The following is a 19,528-nucleotide window of genomic DNA, read 5'->3' as shown; positions in this document are numbered from 1 at the left end:
GAAGCGCACAAATGCGCGATTATGAGATAAAAAAATAGGGGTATATATTACTAATAGTTTCTCGAATACTTAGTAGTATTTCTAGTAAAGAAGTATAGTGCACAGTCTATCCGATATGCATCAGTAGGTGTACATTCTAGGTTCTAGACATGAACAAGAGACAAGCAATGGACGGTGGTATCGAAAGTTATCCTTTTGAGACGACCGAGAAAAGGAAGTGAAAATCTACCTAACAATTGGCACATTTCGAGAGTGCAATTTTTTTTTTCCAGCGCAACAATATCATCTTTAAACCACCATGTAATTTTCTGCTCAAATTGGCAAATATTCTAGCATTTTTTTTCTAGCATATCATTTGGCACGCAAAATTTTGGGTTACAGTTTTGCAATCTGTATGTAAATATTTATGTTGTTTGCTAATTTTTTAGATAAAGGGAAATTTATTTCATTAAGCAATAAAAATATCCTAGCCTCTTCACCAAGATGTGAATTCAGACACTTATTACAAGCATTACAGCTATGATGTAGATTCCATCTACCACATAAGCCACCAAAACAAACCAAAGGTAGGAAATTCAACAAATAGTTCATGTTCTTAATCTATTGCTAAATCTCTACCTAAATTTTACAAAGATATCCATCACTATAGTCTCTAACTGACGACATCCCAATTGGATTGTTGCACGACTCTCCTCATGAGGCAGCAACCAAAACTGGATCCAATATGTGCTCTGTAAATAATCTGCATCCAAGAATATATATTTGTATTGTCAAAGATCATATCATTCCAGCTAAGTCGCAACGCCCAACAAGGCTTTTTAGTAAATGGAGAACAACGATTTGTAGTTTGAATCACTACTAGCTATAGTGCATGTTTGGTTAAAGAAACAAAGAGCCTTTTTTTCAGTTAGCTTTCCGAAAGAAGAAAAAGGTACTGATTCCCAATTTCAGGGGCGTTTTTCTCTAACTTTCTGTGCTTTTCTCTGTCATGAGTAGCAAAGAACAGTTGATTTAAGCATATTTATTTTTAGCACCCCATGTAATCCAGTGGTAGAGCGCAAATTTATATATAGTGGCGAGATATTAGGTCCAAGTTACCAATCTCCGTTTTTTAGTCAAAATATTCCTCATGCATATTATATATCACAATGATGTTCCCTATTTGATCTTTTCCCAAGAATAATGTAAAACGACATTGTCCCAAATCATAATAATGGAGCAAGCGGATAACTTATTACTGATATCCATTTTTTTCTACTTATTGGAATATTGTAGAGCACTTTTCCAAACCTAACTATTTTTTTATTTATTCTTTGTTACTTCAACCTGGAATAATGTAAGACAGCCCTTTCCTAACTTCTAATAATGGACCAAGGGAAGAATTCATACTGGAAAGCTAACATCAATCATTTCTTAAGTGCAAGGCCATTTGGAAGATGTGGTTTTCGGACTGTTCTTGCAGGAATCCTAATGTTTCCTATGGAAATCTTATAAAATTGCTGCATTCTAGACGGGTTTATGACCACATATGCTTGACATTGTTAGTATTGTTTACCAATTACACAAGGAAACGTCAACCGGTAGTAAACATGCAATATATCTTTAGGTTCGGTCCTGATATTTCGGTGGCTCGGGACGAGATTAAAAATAGGATCTCATTATTAAATATAAATCGCACAGATCTAATTTTTTCAATTTTCTTTTTGACCAATATACATAATATATGTATACATATGAGACCTCTAGATTTTGAGAGCCCGAAGCGGCCACCCCGCTCGACCCCCAGGACCGGCCCTATATATCACGAGACACACAAAATCAGGATGTACGTACAACCGCATTTAGTTTTCGTATAGTACTATGGGGTTGTCCATATATATAAGTGATCCCATTATGTATATATATAGCATGTACTTTCAAAAGTACACATTTCTGGTTTGATCTATAGTCGATTCTATTATAATTGAAATATATATTAATTTCTAAATGTATAAGTACAAAGGCTGTGACAGCCAACAGTTAGCGCTCGACAGGTTATGGGTGGATATGAAACACCAATAAATATATATCGATCCACACAAGATGCAAAATCAACAAAGAAGTTCACAAGGATTTTATCGGAGAAGTTATCTACTTTTAGAGGAATATTTAGAAGGAGAGAATTCGTCGAGTTTTTCAAGACCAAAGTCAGAATGAAGGCACAATTACAAGGAAAATAAAAGAAGGCATTGATCAAAGGAACCGGGCATGGTTTTTGTCTTAGCCGGTTTAGTTTCTTTTTTGGTGCCCGATAGGTTGTGGAGGGAGACATAGCTTTTGCTTGTTGTGCAGGCATTTTCTAGTTTTTTGTTTCTCTGTTCTTCAAGGTTTTAACCTTCCAGTAATGTTCTGAGCTCATGTCATTTTAGCTCCGATTAACGTGCTTCCTTTATAGACGAGTCGAACTCTTATCTTTTTTTTTCCCTCCTATAATATATTTCAGCATCTCTTGCCGTCTTTTTTTAAAAAACAAATATAACTTCAGCCGCACGCTCAAGTTATACTAACGTGAAGAGGAACCGCAGCCTCGCACTGCGCCGCCCAGCCAAACGATCCCGTTTGTCCCAAACAGGCATCCCGCCGGCCTCGCCATCCTTTCCTAATCACTCGCCACACCACTTGTCCTGTTCGGTTGTTCCAGCCATCTCTCTCGTTTTTTTTTACGGGAGAAAGACCTTAGCTTTTCATAAAGCCAAAAACAAAAAGTCTAGGTAAAAAAGCGAAACCAACAAAGAAGAGGAAAAGCTGGGAAAGCCAGCTCTTCAATACAAGCCAGAACAAAAAGAGAAGGAGGCAGAACAAAAAAGATCGACACATCAGCATCGCCACAACCAAAACAAAGGAAACCAAGACGTCAAAGCTCAAAGACATCAGTGCACAAGTCGCCAGAAGGAGTAAAACCCCGGATCCATTCCCTGAGCTTCAAAGCGGAGTTATCCATCATGAGTCCGTCGTCTATTCTGAGAATACTCTAAATCTGCATAAAGGACACAATAATATGTAAAACTTCCAGCCATCTCTCGCCAGCCAGATCCCTACGCATCTGTTCACGCGGGTCCATATAGAGCATCCCTTGTTTTCCTTGCACCTAGCTTGAAGCACTGGTGCCTGGCTTTTGTCGATCGTCCTCTTCTCCGGCCTGGCGTCGCCGCCTCCGTTTCATTCATAGTCCATACATAGTTTCCTTTTTGTTTTTCTACTGCTCAGGGTCTGTTATTCACTTGAAGGCTGTAGTTCTTTTATTTTCCGAGAACACGCAAAAGCTTCACGTGTCATTGCATTTCGACGGCGAAAACGCCATGAAAAAGCCACTTTGGAGAGATTGGTAAAGATTTTATTTATTTTTTGCTGCGGTGAAGATTCCGTGGCGCAAAATAGGACAACAACCTTAAACTGTGTACTTGATTAAGATAATCACAACATTAATCATCTTCGCTTTCCATGTGTGAGTATTAATTGGATGCCAGTGCCACTAGCCTGGCGCAGTACTAGCTAGATTTGTCACTTGCGTTGTGCAGCTGGGGTGGCCTTGAGTGTGCTCAACATCGCTCCAAAGGCTTCGTCTCTCTCACCACATTTTCCATCCATTGAATTTCCCAAAAGGCCATCGACTCATCAATGGATATCTCTCTCTCTCCCCCCTAATCCACTACGCCTTTCTCTCTCCTAATGCACTACGCTCCAAAAACTTTTCGCCTTATATATAGCACACCCTGTACTTCTCTAGTTCTTGCACTCATTCCTCCGTCCAGCATTACTACCACCTCTGATACTACTACTGCAAGGTCCTAGATTTACACTTGGTGTCTATTTCTAGCACTGTTAGTTGCTACTGGTAGTGGTAATCTATTGGCTGGGACAGGTGATTAGTGGGTAGCCAAGCAAGAGGGGGATCGATCCATCCATCACGCCATGCCGACCCCGTCGCACCTCAAGAACCCGCTCTACTTCGACTTCCGGGCCGCGCGGCGCGTGCCGGAGTCGCACGCTTGGCCGGGGCTGCACGACCACCCCGTGGTGGACGGCGGCGCGCCGGGCCCGGACGCCGTGCCGGTGGTGGACATGCGCGACCCGGACGCGGTGGGCCGGGTGGCGCGCGCCGCCGAGCAATGGGGCGCGTTTCTGCTGTCCGGACACGGCGTGCCGGCGGAGCTCCTGGCCCGCGTGGAGGAGCGGATCGCGCGCATGTTCGCGCTGCCGGCCACTGACAAGATGGGCGCCATGCGCGGGCCCGGTGACGCCTGCGGCTACGGCTCGCCGCCCATATCGTCCTTCTTCTCCAAGTTCATGTGGTCCGAGGGTTACACCTTCTCCCCGACCTCCCTCCGCGCCGACCTCCGCAAGCTCTGGCCCAAGGCCGGCGACGACTACACCAACTTCTGGTACGTACGCACACCCGCATGTGCGTGCCGTGGCTGCTTATTCCTTCCTTCGCCATGCATGTACAGATCACACGCGCCGACGTGTGTCCCGTTCCACGCATGCATGCACGCGCAAGCAAGCATGTCACTGCTTACTGCAGCTACTGCTACTACACGCTCGTGCAGGCATGCTTACACATTTTTGATACGTGCACTACTACAGTGACGTGATGGAGGAGTTCCACAAGGAGATGCGCGCCCTCGCGGACAAGCTGCTGGAGCTATTCCTCAAGGCGCTGGGGCTCAGCGACGAGCAGGTCGGCGCCGTCGAGGCGGAGCGGAGGATCGGCGAGACGATGACCGCCACGATGCACCTCAACTGGTCGGTGCCACGACCATGAACACTTCTATCCATGATCAATAAGCGGTGTAGCTTAGCGTTGGTGTAACATACATGTCTAAAGAACATGCTTGATGCTTGTGCAGGTATCCGAGGTGCCCGGACCCGCGGCGCGCGCTGGGGCTGATCGCGCACACGGACTCGGGCTTCTTCACCTTCGTGCTGCAGAGCCTCGTGCCGGGGCTGCAGCTGTTCCGGCACGGCCCGGACCGGTGGGTGGAGGTGCCGGCCGTGCCTGCCGCCTTCATCGTCAACGTCGGCGACCTCTTCCACATCCTCACCAACGGCCGCTTCCACAGCGTGTACCACCGCGCCGTCGTTAACCGGGACCTCGACCGGATATCGCTCGGCTACTTCATCGGCCCGCCGCCCCACGCCAAGGTGGCGCCGCTGCGGGAGGCCGTGCCGCCGGGCCGGAAGCCAGCGTACCGCGCCGTCACGTGGCCCGAGTACATGGGCGTGCGCAAGAAGGCCTTCACCACCGGCGCCTCCGCGCTCAAGATGGTCGCCGCGGCCGAAGCCGACGACGCTGACGTCCATCATCTCGTCTCGTAGCCGTAGATCCATCACCAGAGAGAGATGCAAATATAGAAGCAATATCGACCGGAGCAATACTAAACAAGCCTGAAACGGCATCCATTCTTCCGCGTGCATGTGCATGCAACTCGTGCGTGTGCGTGCAGCAGGCTTCTGCCGCTGCAAGAAGGAAGAACAGCTGCTCTGCTCGATGTAGAAAAAAAATGAGATGAGAAGATCAAGAAGGAAAGAAATGGAAAAGGACATACTGGTGTTGTTTCTTCCAGTTGCAGCCTGCTCCAAATCAAGTGGTTGTTTTGTTGATATCAGTTTTTTTTAGTTTTTTTAGATCAGGCCCCCGTACGGCCCTACCCGATGTTGTTTGGATACTTTTACAGGGTGTGCCGGACACGGGGTCGAATCCCACCGGCTCACTCCACCCATGGAGGTGTTGCCACTGGGCTTTTGTTGATATCAGTTTGTCGTTACTGACGATTATTAGTAGATTAACTAGTCCGAATCAATGCATGTAGTTTGGCATTTGGCGTAAAGGTTCCTAGCCAGGCTGATCAATGATATGTGTATAACCTGATCCTGTGCTGATTTTTCTTTTCTTTTGGTGTCTGGAAATAATTGATCCTGTGCTGATCGATGTAAGGTTGCAAGCTGCAGTAAGCAGCAGTGGACTTGTATATTCCTCTAGAGGAATAGGTCATGGATGTGCAGTGTGGCTACAACTGTATAGGACACACCTGACTCGTACGAACCGTCGTACGCACACAGAGAGCGAAAGGAGAAGAGACGGCAGTGCTCATATGCCTGCCTGCCTGCCAGCATGCATGCATGCTTCCAGCAAGTTAACAACCAGATGGACCAAACCATGCACAAGAATCACAAGGATGAGATGCAGACTTGCAGAGATAGAAGGAGAAGTGTATGCGTGGCCAATTTGCGGTTGTTGTGCTGCGCAGTGACATCTAGTTAGCTACATGAATCTTCATTATTTACTCGGAACATCTGAAACTAAAATAGGTGCTTTTGAAACGTCACCGCAATGCCAAAAGGCCTGCATAATAACATTTGTGGGGTAGAGAGTAGAGGGGCCAGGGCTGGCGTTGCAAGCAGCCAAGGGAGTCCCTTTTGTGTTGCCTGTCCTGCTTCCTGAACGAAAATCTGGATTCTGTAGAGATCTGCAGGGAGGGGGATCCCTTTTTACCTTTTGAATTCTGCCTGGCCACGTCCCCTTCTGCGTGCGTGATGCAAACCAAGAAGAAGATGACACGCATGAGCAGGACGCACAGGCCCACCCCTTAGCCCCAACTAACATTCAGAGGCTGCAACTTGCAACAATGTCACTGTGTCAGTACCAACTCTGCATCCTCCCTCATAGGCCATGCCAAAACAGATGCCATCTCCAAATCGATCTCTGAAAGTTGGGAACTAACTTGCACTATTGCACTCTCTTTCTCTCATGTGCGCTAGTGCAGAGAGAGAATACGATCACTCGGAGATTCCGTAAAACGGAAGTAACCATTAGAGGGTGAATGTGTCTTAGTATTTTTTTTTAAATAGATGGTCCTTCTAATTTTAATCAATCAATGGATCTTAAAGCTTGAACAAAAGTAAAATACTTAGAGAAAAAAAAAAGAGATGAAAAATTTCAAGGTAATACGACTCTACGGATACGGATAGAATACGAACAATAGATTTCATTTAAAATCATTCTATATATCTTTGTGTCCAAAAGCTCGTAACTTTGAAGATGAACAAAACTGAGATGTGATCAACGGGCAAGTAAATTCTCCAAGATGATGGTCTAAAGGCAAGAGAATTCAAGACCCAATCATGTATGCATTTATATGTAAATTCTATATCTCTAGTATCAAGAAAATCAACTTTCTAAGGTGTTAAAATTATAGCTAAAAAAAACAAAAATCAAAAATAAAACACCAAAAATTTGCAAAATTGCAAGAGAAACGATAGAAGAAAACTAAAAGGAGGGGAATTCAAGTACATGCAAAAACTTAAACTTCGTTACTCAAAGAGGTCAGCTCTATTTTATGCGGATTATAAAAATTTATCTCTCAAAACTCTCACCTATTACAAAGGCTAAGCACTCATCGCTCTCTCCTCTAAAACCCTAACACAAAACTCTCATATGGATGGCTCAAAATGGTGGTTTCCTAACCAGCCAAATCCTACTATTTATAGCCTAGGAAACTTAACCCCCAAATTTCCTTAACTGTTCCTAAAATACCCCTCTCTTGTAGTACATTCCTACCTACCATCAGGGACATTTGGGTCCATTTTCTCCTTCATCCATCGGACGACTGTGGAGTCTTCATGATTAGCTTCACCTCGACACAAGCTTCACGATGATGCCATGTGCACTCTATCCACCTTGTTTTTGTGGCCAAACCGGGAAACCGACTCGCACACTTCTTAAGGCGTGACTCACAGCTACTTGCTTTGACCTCAAGCACGTCTTCCAATGTTAATGCGTGTTCTCCGTCTTGCAATCTTGACCACCGATAAATCTTTCCTGCTCCCTATCCCTCGGGCTATCTTGTCACTTGCACTAGCATCCTCTTCGCTTAACTTTGTCAACACGCTGCCTTTATCAACCTTCAACTCTTGCCTTACTTGACCTCCACGTGTACTATTAGGATCATCCTTAACTCCGTTCGGCCTCCTTGATCGTCCGGCACCACACAACCCGTTTAGCCTCGATCACCAGTCATCAATCGTCGAGTTGCATCCATCACCTGCACACCATGAGACCAGCAAACATGCATCTATAGAATCATATTGCATCTATAGAATCATATAACATCATCACATGTTAGTTCAAATCAAAATCAAGATAAAAAAAGATCATATGTAACAAAAATATGAACACTGGATGGTCCGATGTTTACACCAGTATAACATTGAACCATCCAGTGAGTACAACTTCACTGGAAGCCGGTTTGCATTCCTCTCTAAAAACAATAGTTCGATGATCAAAAAAACCCAACACCGGACAATCTTGTGAACACATTGACATTTGCCTCAGAACTGAAAAGCTCCGGTGTTCACACGCCCATCACCGGACCATCCAATGAGTACATCTTCATTGGAACTTAGTTTTTCAACCTCCGATGATCACCCATGTACACACTAGACCATACGGTGAAGCTACCACACCAGACTTTCACATTTATGCCCTTCTTTAGAAGAAAATAGTATGGTACTCACTCTTACCCACAATGGACCTTCCGGTGAATAAATTTATTTGTCTCTACACTAGAAAGCTCCGGTACTCATATCTACCACACACTGGACTAACTAGTGAAGTCAAAAACCCTCACACCGGACTATCTGATGAGTGCAAATTTCTTGCACCGAAACACCGATATAAATTCCAATTCTTTTCGATTTTGGTTAGACAAAATCAATAATACAATATATAATCAAGCATATGCTAACTAAACAAAAGACACGTAAACATCAATCACTCGTTACATAAAATAAATTAAGATATATTTTAACTTGATTTTTCATATTTAGTGGCATCCGTCAAACAAAGGAGGAAAGTGAGTGAATGGCTGAATGAGCTATGTAGGTACACCGGGCAGATGCAGGACACAAGTTAATGAAGAACAATTAATTCGGCATCATCACCTGAATGGATGCAGTGCAGTACATAATTCCTCTGTCATTCTCTCAGTTCCTAGCTGGCAGCAGCAGCAGTAACAAAGCCCGTGAACGGAACTGGTAGTGTAAAAGTCTTTGCAAGGAGAGCCAAGAACCAGTCTGCAGTCTGCACCACAGCCATGCGTGTACACCGAGGGATCCATAAAGAGTTGAGGCTTCGCGACCGATGAATATTTTTTCCCACAAGCAAACACTACGTATCCTACAGAGTTAATCCAATCCGAGTGATCCATCGATCAACAGAAAATGATCTGGATGGATTCTCAAAAGAAAGCGTTCGAAAAGGAAAACATAAGCCACAGGATGCATGCAGCTAGCAGTGGAGGCTCCATGCATGCCACACGTCGTGGGGCTCGCGCTGGCCTCCCTGTCTGGAGCCTGCCGGGAGTCGGAACCAAGTCCATGGCGACCGCATGCCACAGCGAGCCGGCTGTCGCTCACCGGCGCCCACGGTGGGGCCGCGGGCGCCCCCGGCCGCCACCCGTCCCCCTGCTGCCTCTGCAACGCGATGCGCGAGCCTAGCTGTTGGTGACAGGGCGGTGCGATCAGGGGACAAACGCAGCACAATAATGCATTCATCCATATTCATAGTGCCTGCCTGTCTGCCTGCGGCCTGCCTGGGGTGAAAGACAGCATGATGGACGCCGCTAAAACAGTGCGAAAAGGAGGGTTTGTTAGGGGAGAAGAATAGGATCCGATCGGCAGCAGGATGTGCGGAACTGCCCGGTTTTCGCTTTCGGAACCCCGATCCGGGAAAATCTGGACTCGAGTGCACAAGGCCTGCCATGAAAACCACGGCAATTATTATTCCATGAAAATGCCACGGGGAAATGCTTTTCCTGGTAGTTATTCGAATTTGCTGCCTGCAGATGATATGTACGGCAATTCGGCAAGTGTGTGACTGGTGATGCTCAGCTCAGACACCGCACCACAAGAATGCGTACTCAACTGCAACTACAGCTCTGAGCTGAAAATGGGGATGCTTGATTGCCATCGCGTAGTCGTCGTCGTCGCGGCGCGTTATCGCTGTACCGCAGCCTCCGAATCCGGCAACAGAACACGACGAGGACTTCACTTCGTCCCATTTAACCACTGTCGATTCCCCTACTTGTGGGCGCGCGGCAGAAGTTAGTGCGGCCTTATGTCCACTGACAAGAACTGCAGGCAGCAATGGTACCGTGGCGCTCACAAACACGCCTGCTGATCGATGCAGTGATTCAGCAGGGGAGCAATTAGTGTCAAGAAGATTTCAGGATTCAGACGGCTACCGAATTGATGCCCAAGAATTGAATCCATTGATGCTTCTTGTTCCTTTCGAGAAGTCAGAACTGATGCTTCTTAATTACCGCGCAGTGAATGAGTGAGTGGCGATTGATAATAGCTCCGGATCTCTGATGCCTCTACTCGTCATTCCCATTTGCCAGCAAGAAGAGGTGCCCGGCCGCACGAGGACCACCAAGATGGTTAGATTTTGCAATCATAGCCAGATGACACCAGCAGGCATATGGGTTACCGATCAGTCACTGAGGAAGTATACACACATGGATGGACATATTATACATGGATCATGGATGGATAGATTATGATTGATAGATCCAGCCTGGTCCAGCTTTTGTGAGATTCTCCAAGATAAGAGAGAGATGCAAAAGAAAATGCAGTAGAGAGATTGATCGACGCAACGGAGAGATTTGATCACGTTCACGTAGGAAATAGTGTTTGCCACATTGCTGCAGCAGCACAGCTACAGCTACAGCTGCTGCTCCATTTCATAATGCTGCAGCTAGCTCTTGAATGGATGGTCCACAAAATCAAATTCTCATCCGTCCCCATCCATGGAAGCTAGCTGCAAGAAGTGCAAGCAAACAACGTGGGCGTTTTGCCACTTTCTCACCGCATCGCAATTGCAGCTGTAGCCTTGCAGTTTTGCTCTTTGTGCCGACCGGCGCCTGACAGACTTGGCGGCTGGGAATGGTTGTCATTTAGGCAGATCAGATCAGATCGGACGAGTCGTTTGCATCCGGATTCAGAATTTCAGATGTGAGCAAGATCAGCAACAGTGAAAGTGGTTAGCGATCGAGAGCACGATCTGCACCTGCATGCTGAGTACGTTGGAACATGGCTTGAAAGGGAGGAAAAGGTGGTGTGGTCACGCTTACACTGGTAACACTGCCATGCACTGGGAAGCTTTTAGGAAAGGAGCAGATGCATGCAGCTCTGCAGTTTGCAGCAGCAGGGTAGTATTTATCCTACTTGGCTTGGAGATCAGGATTGAATTATTTGTCTTGCCTCTTTATCTTTTTTTTTTCTGTTCTGCTCGTCCACAAGAAAAATATTTCACGCACACGCCGAAAAAGAATCTACATGATGAATCACACTGCCTACTATCATACGACAAAATCTCCATGAAAGGTCTGGTAATTGTTCAGAAAATTAACCTAGGCAAAAAACTGTCATCAGCCGTCAAATAAATACTAGAATCTTATATTTATTAATTAGAGGCTCCTTTTATGCCTCCACATTAATCTAGAAAAATCATAAAAATTCTCATAAAAAGTAAAACATCCGACCGTCGAATTGATTGATTGACTAACTGTAACTATAGATCAACAACCAGATGAAACAAAAAATTAAAAAACAAATCATAGAGTCCAACTTTAATACTACTTCTTGTCTTGTCTTTCCTTCTTTGTTTTATAGATACTCTTTGTCCTACAAGGTTACGTTAGCATACTCCAACTTAGTTACGTTAGCAATCAACATACTTTTCCAAATCAATTAAAATATGCCAATTAAATATGCGTATAATCAAACATTACAAAATTAAAACAACAGAACGCAAACATATTACAGATTATCACATAAAAATAATATCAAAGAATTTATAATGTATTTCAAAAAAGTAATATGGGATACGGAGATGACATTAAAAATAATAATAATTTCAAAAAATCAAGAAACAAATAAAAATCAATTTGCATAACACATAAAATTATAAATTATAAATTAGATCTATTCACAAATAATAAACATGATTCCAATATTATGAACAAAAATTACATTTATATTTTACATTCTAATATTTAAATATAAATAACTGATATATCTTACCATACAACTATTATTAACATAAATATCTAGAATTCAACTATAAGTTAAATTTTTAGCCTATGCAACCGGACATGTTGATGTGCTAGTCCTATTAATTCTGGTGGAAGCCTGAAAGGGTCACATTAAGTGCTGCTTCTTTTTTAAAAGATAACAAGACAATTATGAGTATGTTCCTTTCAGATCTCGGTACCTACCTGCATTCATCACTACACCTTGGATTTAGGAACGTCGTCAACTCTCAACTGTCGATGCAACTGGAGACCCACAAAAAAGCCATGATCCCAGCACGGTACACGTAGCCAGCTACTACTATGGTGACGAATTAAGCACATGCTAATGCTGGTCAAACCAAACCAAACCAAGCCAAGTTTTCAGTTATCCAGCGATGTCAACATTAATTTCGATTACCGGTAGCTGATCCTCCATCTGTGTGTCCAATAGTCTCAGGTAGTTGATCCACAGTATCAGGTCCGTTTGGAAACTTGGACCTTTTCCCGATTCCCGCAAGAGTCAAACTACATCCAACGAAATTCCCGCGTTCCAAATGAACCCTAACTAAACCTGCTAATGGTTTGGTCTCAAATCGGTTTTAGTATATTGGTTTTTGAGATGGACTGATTTGGTTTGATGGGAATGGGTTGAGATGTCTAATGGATTGGTTCAGTTTGGGCTACCAGTTAGAATGGACCGGTTCGGGATTAAATGGGTTCAATTTTTCAGGTCTAAACTGTAGGTTGAAACTATTGTGTCAAACCAACCGAGGCCCGAGAGCGGAGAGCATGAGCCTGAGAGGTCGAGACTGAGTCACTGAGAGACCAGCGAGGCTGCCAATGCTACAACTCCGCCTTGACAGGCGTTGTCGCTGGCTCACCGCCATGCCTGCTTCCTCCTCCACCCTCTCCCGCTCGTTCCACCATTGTCCATGTCCCACCACCACTCTCCTGTTGTGGCAGCAGTCATGGTCTCGACATCGTACCGACTGCTCCACCGCTGCTTCGCTGACCTAAACGACGTCGTTGGGGTCACGCCCACAAACAATGACGGTTGCCCGCATTCACCGCGGCGGCTCGCTAGACCCGATGGTGGCCTTCGGACTGGGCTTGAGCATGACTTGGAGATCCTCCTCAATGAGGTACTCCGATTCTGAGTTGGGGAGGCTACTAAGGAGTGGGTACGTGCGGGCCATGTCATCGGGGTTGGATCGGCGGTTGTTGATGCTGCCAACCTCGATGCAGAGGAGCTCAGGGAGTGACGGGTGGGGCAGCATGATGGAGGCCCGACAGAGCAGGCAGGAGGGGTTGCCGCGCAACCATGGGTCCACGCAATGAGAGTGGAACGCGTGGTAGCATGCCGAGAGGAGGCAGAGCTCGTCATCGTCGTGGAACGTGCTCTGGCAGATAGCATGGTCCCTTGAGGACTTGGGCATCACGGCGAGCGACGACGCTAGTGTGAACAACAGCAACCGCGAGATGAGGCACTCGGCCTCCACCTCCTTTTCTGTTGCCACCTTCCCTCCTCCCTGGTCAGCGGGCGCCATGGCAACCGCTGATGCCCCCACAGCTGAGCGCACCACAAGTGGGAGTGACGGCGCATGCCCGGACAAAGCGGATGACCCCACCGGCACCACGTGGCGGCAGAGGTGATAGATGAAGCAAATGAAGAACAGTGTGAATAGACTGCCGAAGAGGAAACCAATGAGGAGAACGGAGAACCATAGAAAAGAAATCGTATCCAGGAAATGGGCTTCAAATGGTTTGGAACCGGCTTGAGGCATGTGCTGTGGTTTGGTTTGGGATCAATTGTACATATAGGTTGGTTTGATTTGGGTTTGGGAGAGGGTGGTGGGATGGGGTGGTCTAGGATGAGATTTGGGAGGGTGAGTAGCATGGTTCTGTTTAGGCTGGTTCTCAACCCATTAGCAGCTTTAGCCCTAATTTGTATCTACCTAGCTACTCCATGTCTCCATCTCGTAAGCAGAGCAAGTTGCCTGACCCCGGGCCGTGTCTGTGTGTGCTATCTCAAAAGCTAGAACTGGGCGTACGTCGCGCACCGCAATGTGGGCTCATCGTAGCCGCATGACGTACTCGGCTGCTTGAAAGGGATCCAGGCCTCAAATGCACCAGCGGGAGAGGACGAATAAGATTTTTAGAAAGCGCTCAGCGTGACTGCTCATAATCTTCTTCTTCTGCATCATCTTCAGCATCGATATCATGGCGTCTTCGGCATCTTTTCCAAAGGAAGGTCAATCTCCTTGTTCTCTCTCTACAGAAGATCTGTACACTCACTGTAGTCGCATATGTTATTTTTCGATATCTCTCATGAATTGCTTTTTGTTATTTCTGTCATCAAGTTTATTAAAGATATTTATGTAACGTTGCTGCATACATATCTACAATATGTCCCTTTTATATGGTCATACTAGTATATTTATTCGAGTTTATTATTTATTTATAGATTAAATTAAATTTAAAATGCTGATTTTTCAACATCACTAAAACTTAGACGATTACGACGTAAACCAACTGCCCCAGCCAGGGAGTAATATCTCAGCGAGTGGTACATCCAAGCGACAAGTCACTGCATCCATGTTTCAGCCTGATCCATCCATAGTTTCGGGGTCAGCAAGCAAGAAAGCGACGCCGTGTGTCATTTTGACCGCATCTCAGACAGTCAGCCAATCTAATGCACTGATGGTTGGCGTAATGGCGTTGATCTATAGAAGCCAGGTCGTTCCAACACGTGCGGCTAGAATAGTGCCGACCCTGGAATGGTAGGCGGCGGCAGGCCAGCAGCTACCACCGGATGACCAAACCGGCGGAGGCATGAACCACGTAGCAGCACCAACTCCACACGATGCATGTTTACGAAGCCGAAAAGATTTTTTAGAAGAAAACAAACGTGTTCTGGTCTTTGCATCATGAGATGCATCGCAGCCTATAGAGCCGAAAAGGTGCGTGATGTCTGTCCTGTAGCTTTTCTAGAGAGTCTCCTACAGGACATAGGTGAAAAGAAGGCGAGTCCAAGGTCGGTGAATCTGACATTAGATTCGCTGGTTCCTCTCGTCCTCCGGTGGCCTCTGGGGCATTAGAGGATGAGGAGAATCAAACGCGTGTCTACTAGTAGTGTAGATAGATTAGTGTTAGTGTAAAGAATAAGGGGTCTCTTATCATGAGAGATCATACCGGTAGATGCTATCCTAATCTCTTGTCAGAGTTGTCGTGGGGGCCATTCCTCCAATTCTCGGTAACCTGTGCCGGCTAGCTCGGCACGCTATTGTCCAAAGAGTCTTCGGCCGCGAGGTGGAACCAATCTTTCCTTCAGCCCCGACCACGACGACCAACCCATCTCAAGGTAGGAGCCTGCAATGCCATTGCGGAGACGAAACCCGCAGCTTCTGGTGGTTGGCCTGGTCTGTAACTTGTCCGTGTAGAAAAATCTGAAGAGATTGAGGCATGAATCGATCCTGATGAAATTCTTGCATATATGGGTATAGACACCCATCAGGATAATGGAATTAGGGTTAAGGTGGAGTGACAAATCTCGTAGAAGGAAATGACGGTGATGAAGAACTCAGAGAAGGACGGCACGAGGCTGACCTAGAAAAAGGAAACAAACATCACGATCTCCCCCTGATAGGGGGTCGGCACGCTCTCTCCGATGCGGTACCCGGAGGACAAGCGGCTAGGGAGCTGGTGGTTGTCGCACATTTGATTCATCCACGCCGCATTGCACTTGGATTTGGAGAAATTTGGCTCGTTACCCGTGCGCGAAACCATTGCAGGTGCAAGAACAGAGATGGAGAAGAAGAGATCTATGCATAAAGGTATGGAGGCTATGGGGAGTGGTAAAAGGATTCATGGGGAACGTTTGGCTTTCTAATTTATAGGGCCAATGCAATATCCAAACAGAGTCCACCCGGTTCGAACTTTGAAAGGCCGCGCATGGTGAACAGAAATTCCCTCAGGTCCAGTGGCATTAAATGTCTCTCTCTCCCAAGATTATCTCATATTCGCATTTTTGTCTCCCCCGCAATTTCACTCCCTATGACTGGACGTTTAACCTCCCCTCGAGATGAGGTTTCCCGAGTCGACCACAAAAATAGGCCGCATCGATGACCACTCCCTGTGCGAACTTATGTTCACATAGGGACAAAGTGATTCGATCAAGCCCGACCATGGCCAAATGGTGTCAAGCGACCTCATAACCATGCGGTGCATCACTCAATCCACCCTATCTGCAATGGAGTTTAGGAGCTACTGTCGGTGTAAAGAATAAGATGTCCATATCAGGAGTGCCAACACCGACATATGCTAGCTTACAGTTGATATTTTCAAAACTATAGCCCCACCGCACGACCAGTTGGGGCTCGTGCGGCCAGCCCCTGATCGCAGATGAATACCTCACGATCAACCCTTGCTGGTTGCGGGGCAGTTACACACCTAACCAGACTAATTACATTTAATGCCATACATTCATGCATTTTTCTTCCCCAGACATCCTTTCGGTGGACGAAGTCGGGGGCAAATGCTACAAGATGGCTTGACAGGCGAGCGTGATGAGCTGGCAAGCATGTGTGATGGCGTTTGGTGGATGGAACAAGAAGTGTAGGATGACCAGGGCAGGTCAAGCGTGCCACTCCCTGTAATGATGGTCTAGTAGTAGTTATTTTCATTAGACATAGGGCAGTTATCATATTTGGTAGTCTGCTTGTATGTATACCTCGCCTCCTGCTATATAAAGGGGGAAGGATTGAGCTTGTGAAAAGGACAGACTGGATAAGTTTATCAAACTCATAAGATAATACATAGGACGTAGAGCTGTTATCTCACAGGAGGTCTACACCTGGATAAACCCTGTTGTTTTTTAGTTCCTTCGACACACACCCATCAACAACCACTGAAAACATTGATCACACACCCATTGTTCGGCATACCTTAGATATATTGTCAGAGATTAACCATCAATAGCTAGTTTATTAGGGCTTTTAAGCTGGATTTTTTGTGGAGTCGAAGGCGAAGACAACCTCTCCAGTGAAGCTTCTGTGAGGTATGAGTATGTGTATGATCTAGTTCTAGATAGGATATGGTTAAGGTTATTCTCGGTGGCCTCGTTGGTGGTGGATTCTTGTCCTCGGTTGGTCCTCTGTGACAACGCTGGTGACTTGACTAACCTTGAGGTTCTTCATGACGACACCCACACGAGGTTTAGTGTAGTTAAATGTTGTTGTATTCGGGGGGATTACTTTTGTCCCCTGGTTTGGATCTAGGAGAGATCGGGTTGTGGGATTTGCTTCTTCGTGTTGACTACTAGGCTGGCTACGTAAGCGAGTCTGATGTGCGTGGTGCTAGCTCTCTGTTCATCTACTGAACCCAACATCGAAGCTGCCGATGTTTTTTTAAAAGTGAAGGATGCGTCCTAGTGGTGATTTCGAGGCGTTGGATCTTGCGGCTTCTCAAAGTTTGGGCGTCTTCATTGAGTTTGATGGGAGGGTTACAATTTCTCTTTAGATGTATGTGTTGCTTCGCTTAGGCTCGGCGGCATGGGCACCAGAGGAAAGAGACTGATATGAAGAAGAACACAAGGGCACCGTTGGTCTTTATTATTTTCTTTTTCTTTTTCTAAAGGTACTAAATGTAAGGTGAGATGTAATGTCCTATAAATTTAATGAAATCCCTACCCTTTTCGAAAATAAAGTGCGTGTTGGTTTTTCCTCTTGTCCTGTAGAGGAGAAACACAATCATATTTGGTTCGGGCTGTGCCTTCACACGTACAAAATTGTAGTTCATACCTCATAGTGCGTGAAACGTATGATTTTATTTTATTTTTGTTTGAAGATATATGGGATCTTCTTTTCGCCCAGAGACGTGTCAGACGATCAAGAAAGAGTGGAAACATCACACGCTGCGTGGCGCGGACGAGACAGCCCGAGCGAACTACACCCTCGTGGGGCGTCTCCGGCGCAGGGGAGCGGCCGCGCGCGACGCATGGCCCGGCCCGGCATGTGCGCTCCGCGTGTCGCGCAGCAGATGCTGCCGTGCCTTGCGGGCACTCCCGATTGGCTTGGCGGCGACGCCATCAGGTCAGGTCAGGTCAGGTCAAATCAAATCGACCCGCGATCGGGTTGGGCGGGGGCACGACGAAGGAGACGGACGGAAGTGGTTCCCGCGCCGTGCGGCGGTGGCGCGGGTGGCGGCGAGAGGTCGGGGTATCGCGGGCCCTCCTCGCGGCGGTGCTGATTTCGTATGAGCCAGCCCAATCTTGTGGGCTTGCTGCGCGCGGGCTTTGTGGGCCTAGCGCGCTGTCGGTTTCGTGTGTTGAATTTAGCCAACTGGGTCCAAACAAATAGCGGCAGTGCCATCAGCACGGCCCTGACGGCAATCCTACTTCTCGTTAAAAAAGAGAGTAAAATTTTACTTTGAAACATGTATTAGTGTATTTTATGTACTTTGAATCAACTTTAACGATAACTTCCACTATGAATCATATATCTGAGAGGATGGACTGCTGTTTCTATATTAAGCTGCTCCCCTTTAGCCTCAAGTTGCTAGAGCTATCTTTTGATATCGCGTAGGTTGGTAGTTTACAGCACCACCAATCATCCAAAAAGTCAATATCCTACATGTAATATAATCCTCTGATTACATATTCGCTAGTATTTTGAAGATGGATGTTAGGCTAACAACAAGGTAGACATGTCCAGGATAGTGACAAGGGCGAAGCTAGAGCCCACCCTACCCTAGTGCACCATTCAACATACCATGAATATGCACTTGCGGGAGCAAAAGCCTAGTGCTTGGTGCACACACTTGAAACAGAGTGCACAAAAGGATGAGATGCGAAGCTACAAATAGTAAAAAATTAGGCCCTAGTGCTGGTACATCAGAGTAGATTCATGGGCCTTCCTCTCGGGTAGTGTGTAGTGCATGTAAGAACTTGAGGAGATGCGGTGGCAAGGTAGACATAGTTTGAGAGGCGCGGGCATGCATATAGGCGGCAACTTGAGGTGGTAGCGTCAATGAGAAATATAATCAAATGATGAAGTGTGCGAGCGGTGACACCTGAATTATGAAGGCTCTATGTGGAGAGTCGTCTCTAGAAACTTCTGGTCGAATGAGAAGCAAACAACAAAGAATGGATTGAGAGGAAGAAAGTTTGGGATGTGGAAACAATAATTCTCCTAGTTGAATCCGTGTAGCTGAGGTAGATAGAACTGTTCATCACATGAGCACGATCAAAGTCTCAATCCTTAGGCACTATGTAAACTAAAATATTAGAGTAAAATATATGATTTAAGTGACATCTATTATTAAATGTGGTTCAATGTGCACCAAAAACACTATTATATGATCTAAAATAAAAAAAATCTAAAAGAGTAAATAAAAACTTTAGCAGAGTGTTGCATATTTAT

General features: G+C 45.9%; 2 protein-coding genes across 2 annotated transcripts; one reads left to right on the top strand and one right to left on the bottom strand.

The window, feature by feature from the left end:
* Positions 1–3,541: 3,541 nt before the first annotated feature.
* On the top strand, positions 3,542–5,889 carry LOC133897663 (gibberellin 3-beta-dioxygenase 2-like). The gene is made up of 3 exons (XM_062338462.1): positions 3,542–4,421; positions 4,624–4,782; positions 4,887–5,889. Exons 1-3 carry the CDS (start codon positions 3,952–3,954, stop codon positions 5,353–5,355), a joined length of 1,098 nt encoding a protein of 365 aa, XP_062194446.1. The 5' UTR covers positions 3,542–3,951; the 3' UTR covers positions 5,356–5,889.
* A 7,285-nt stretch (positions 5,890–13,174) lies between these two features.
* Positions 13,175–13,657, bottom strand: LOC133902275 (E3 ubiquitin-protein ligase ATL4-like). Its single transcript, XM_062343886.1, has one exon. It carries the CDS (start codon positions 13,655–13,657, stop codon positions 13,175–13,177), a length of 483 nt encoding a protein of 160 aa, XP_062199870.1.
* Between the last annotated feature and the right edge of the window lie 5,871 nt (positions 13,658–19,528).

The sequence above is a fragment of the Phragmites australis genome, chromosome 2, assembly GCF_958298935.1.
Source record: "Phragmites australis chromosome 2, lpPhrAust1.1, whole genome shotgun sequence".
NCBI lineage: Eukaryota > Viridiplantae > Streptophyta > Magnoliopsida > Poales > Poaceae > Phragmites > Phragmites australis.
The sequence above is the reverse complement of the archived record's forward strand: the minus strand, read 5'-3'. Positions and strand labels throughout refer to the sequence as shown.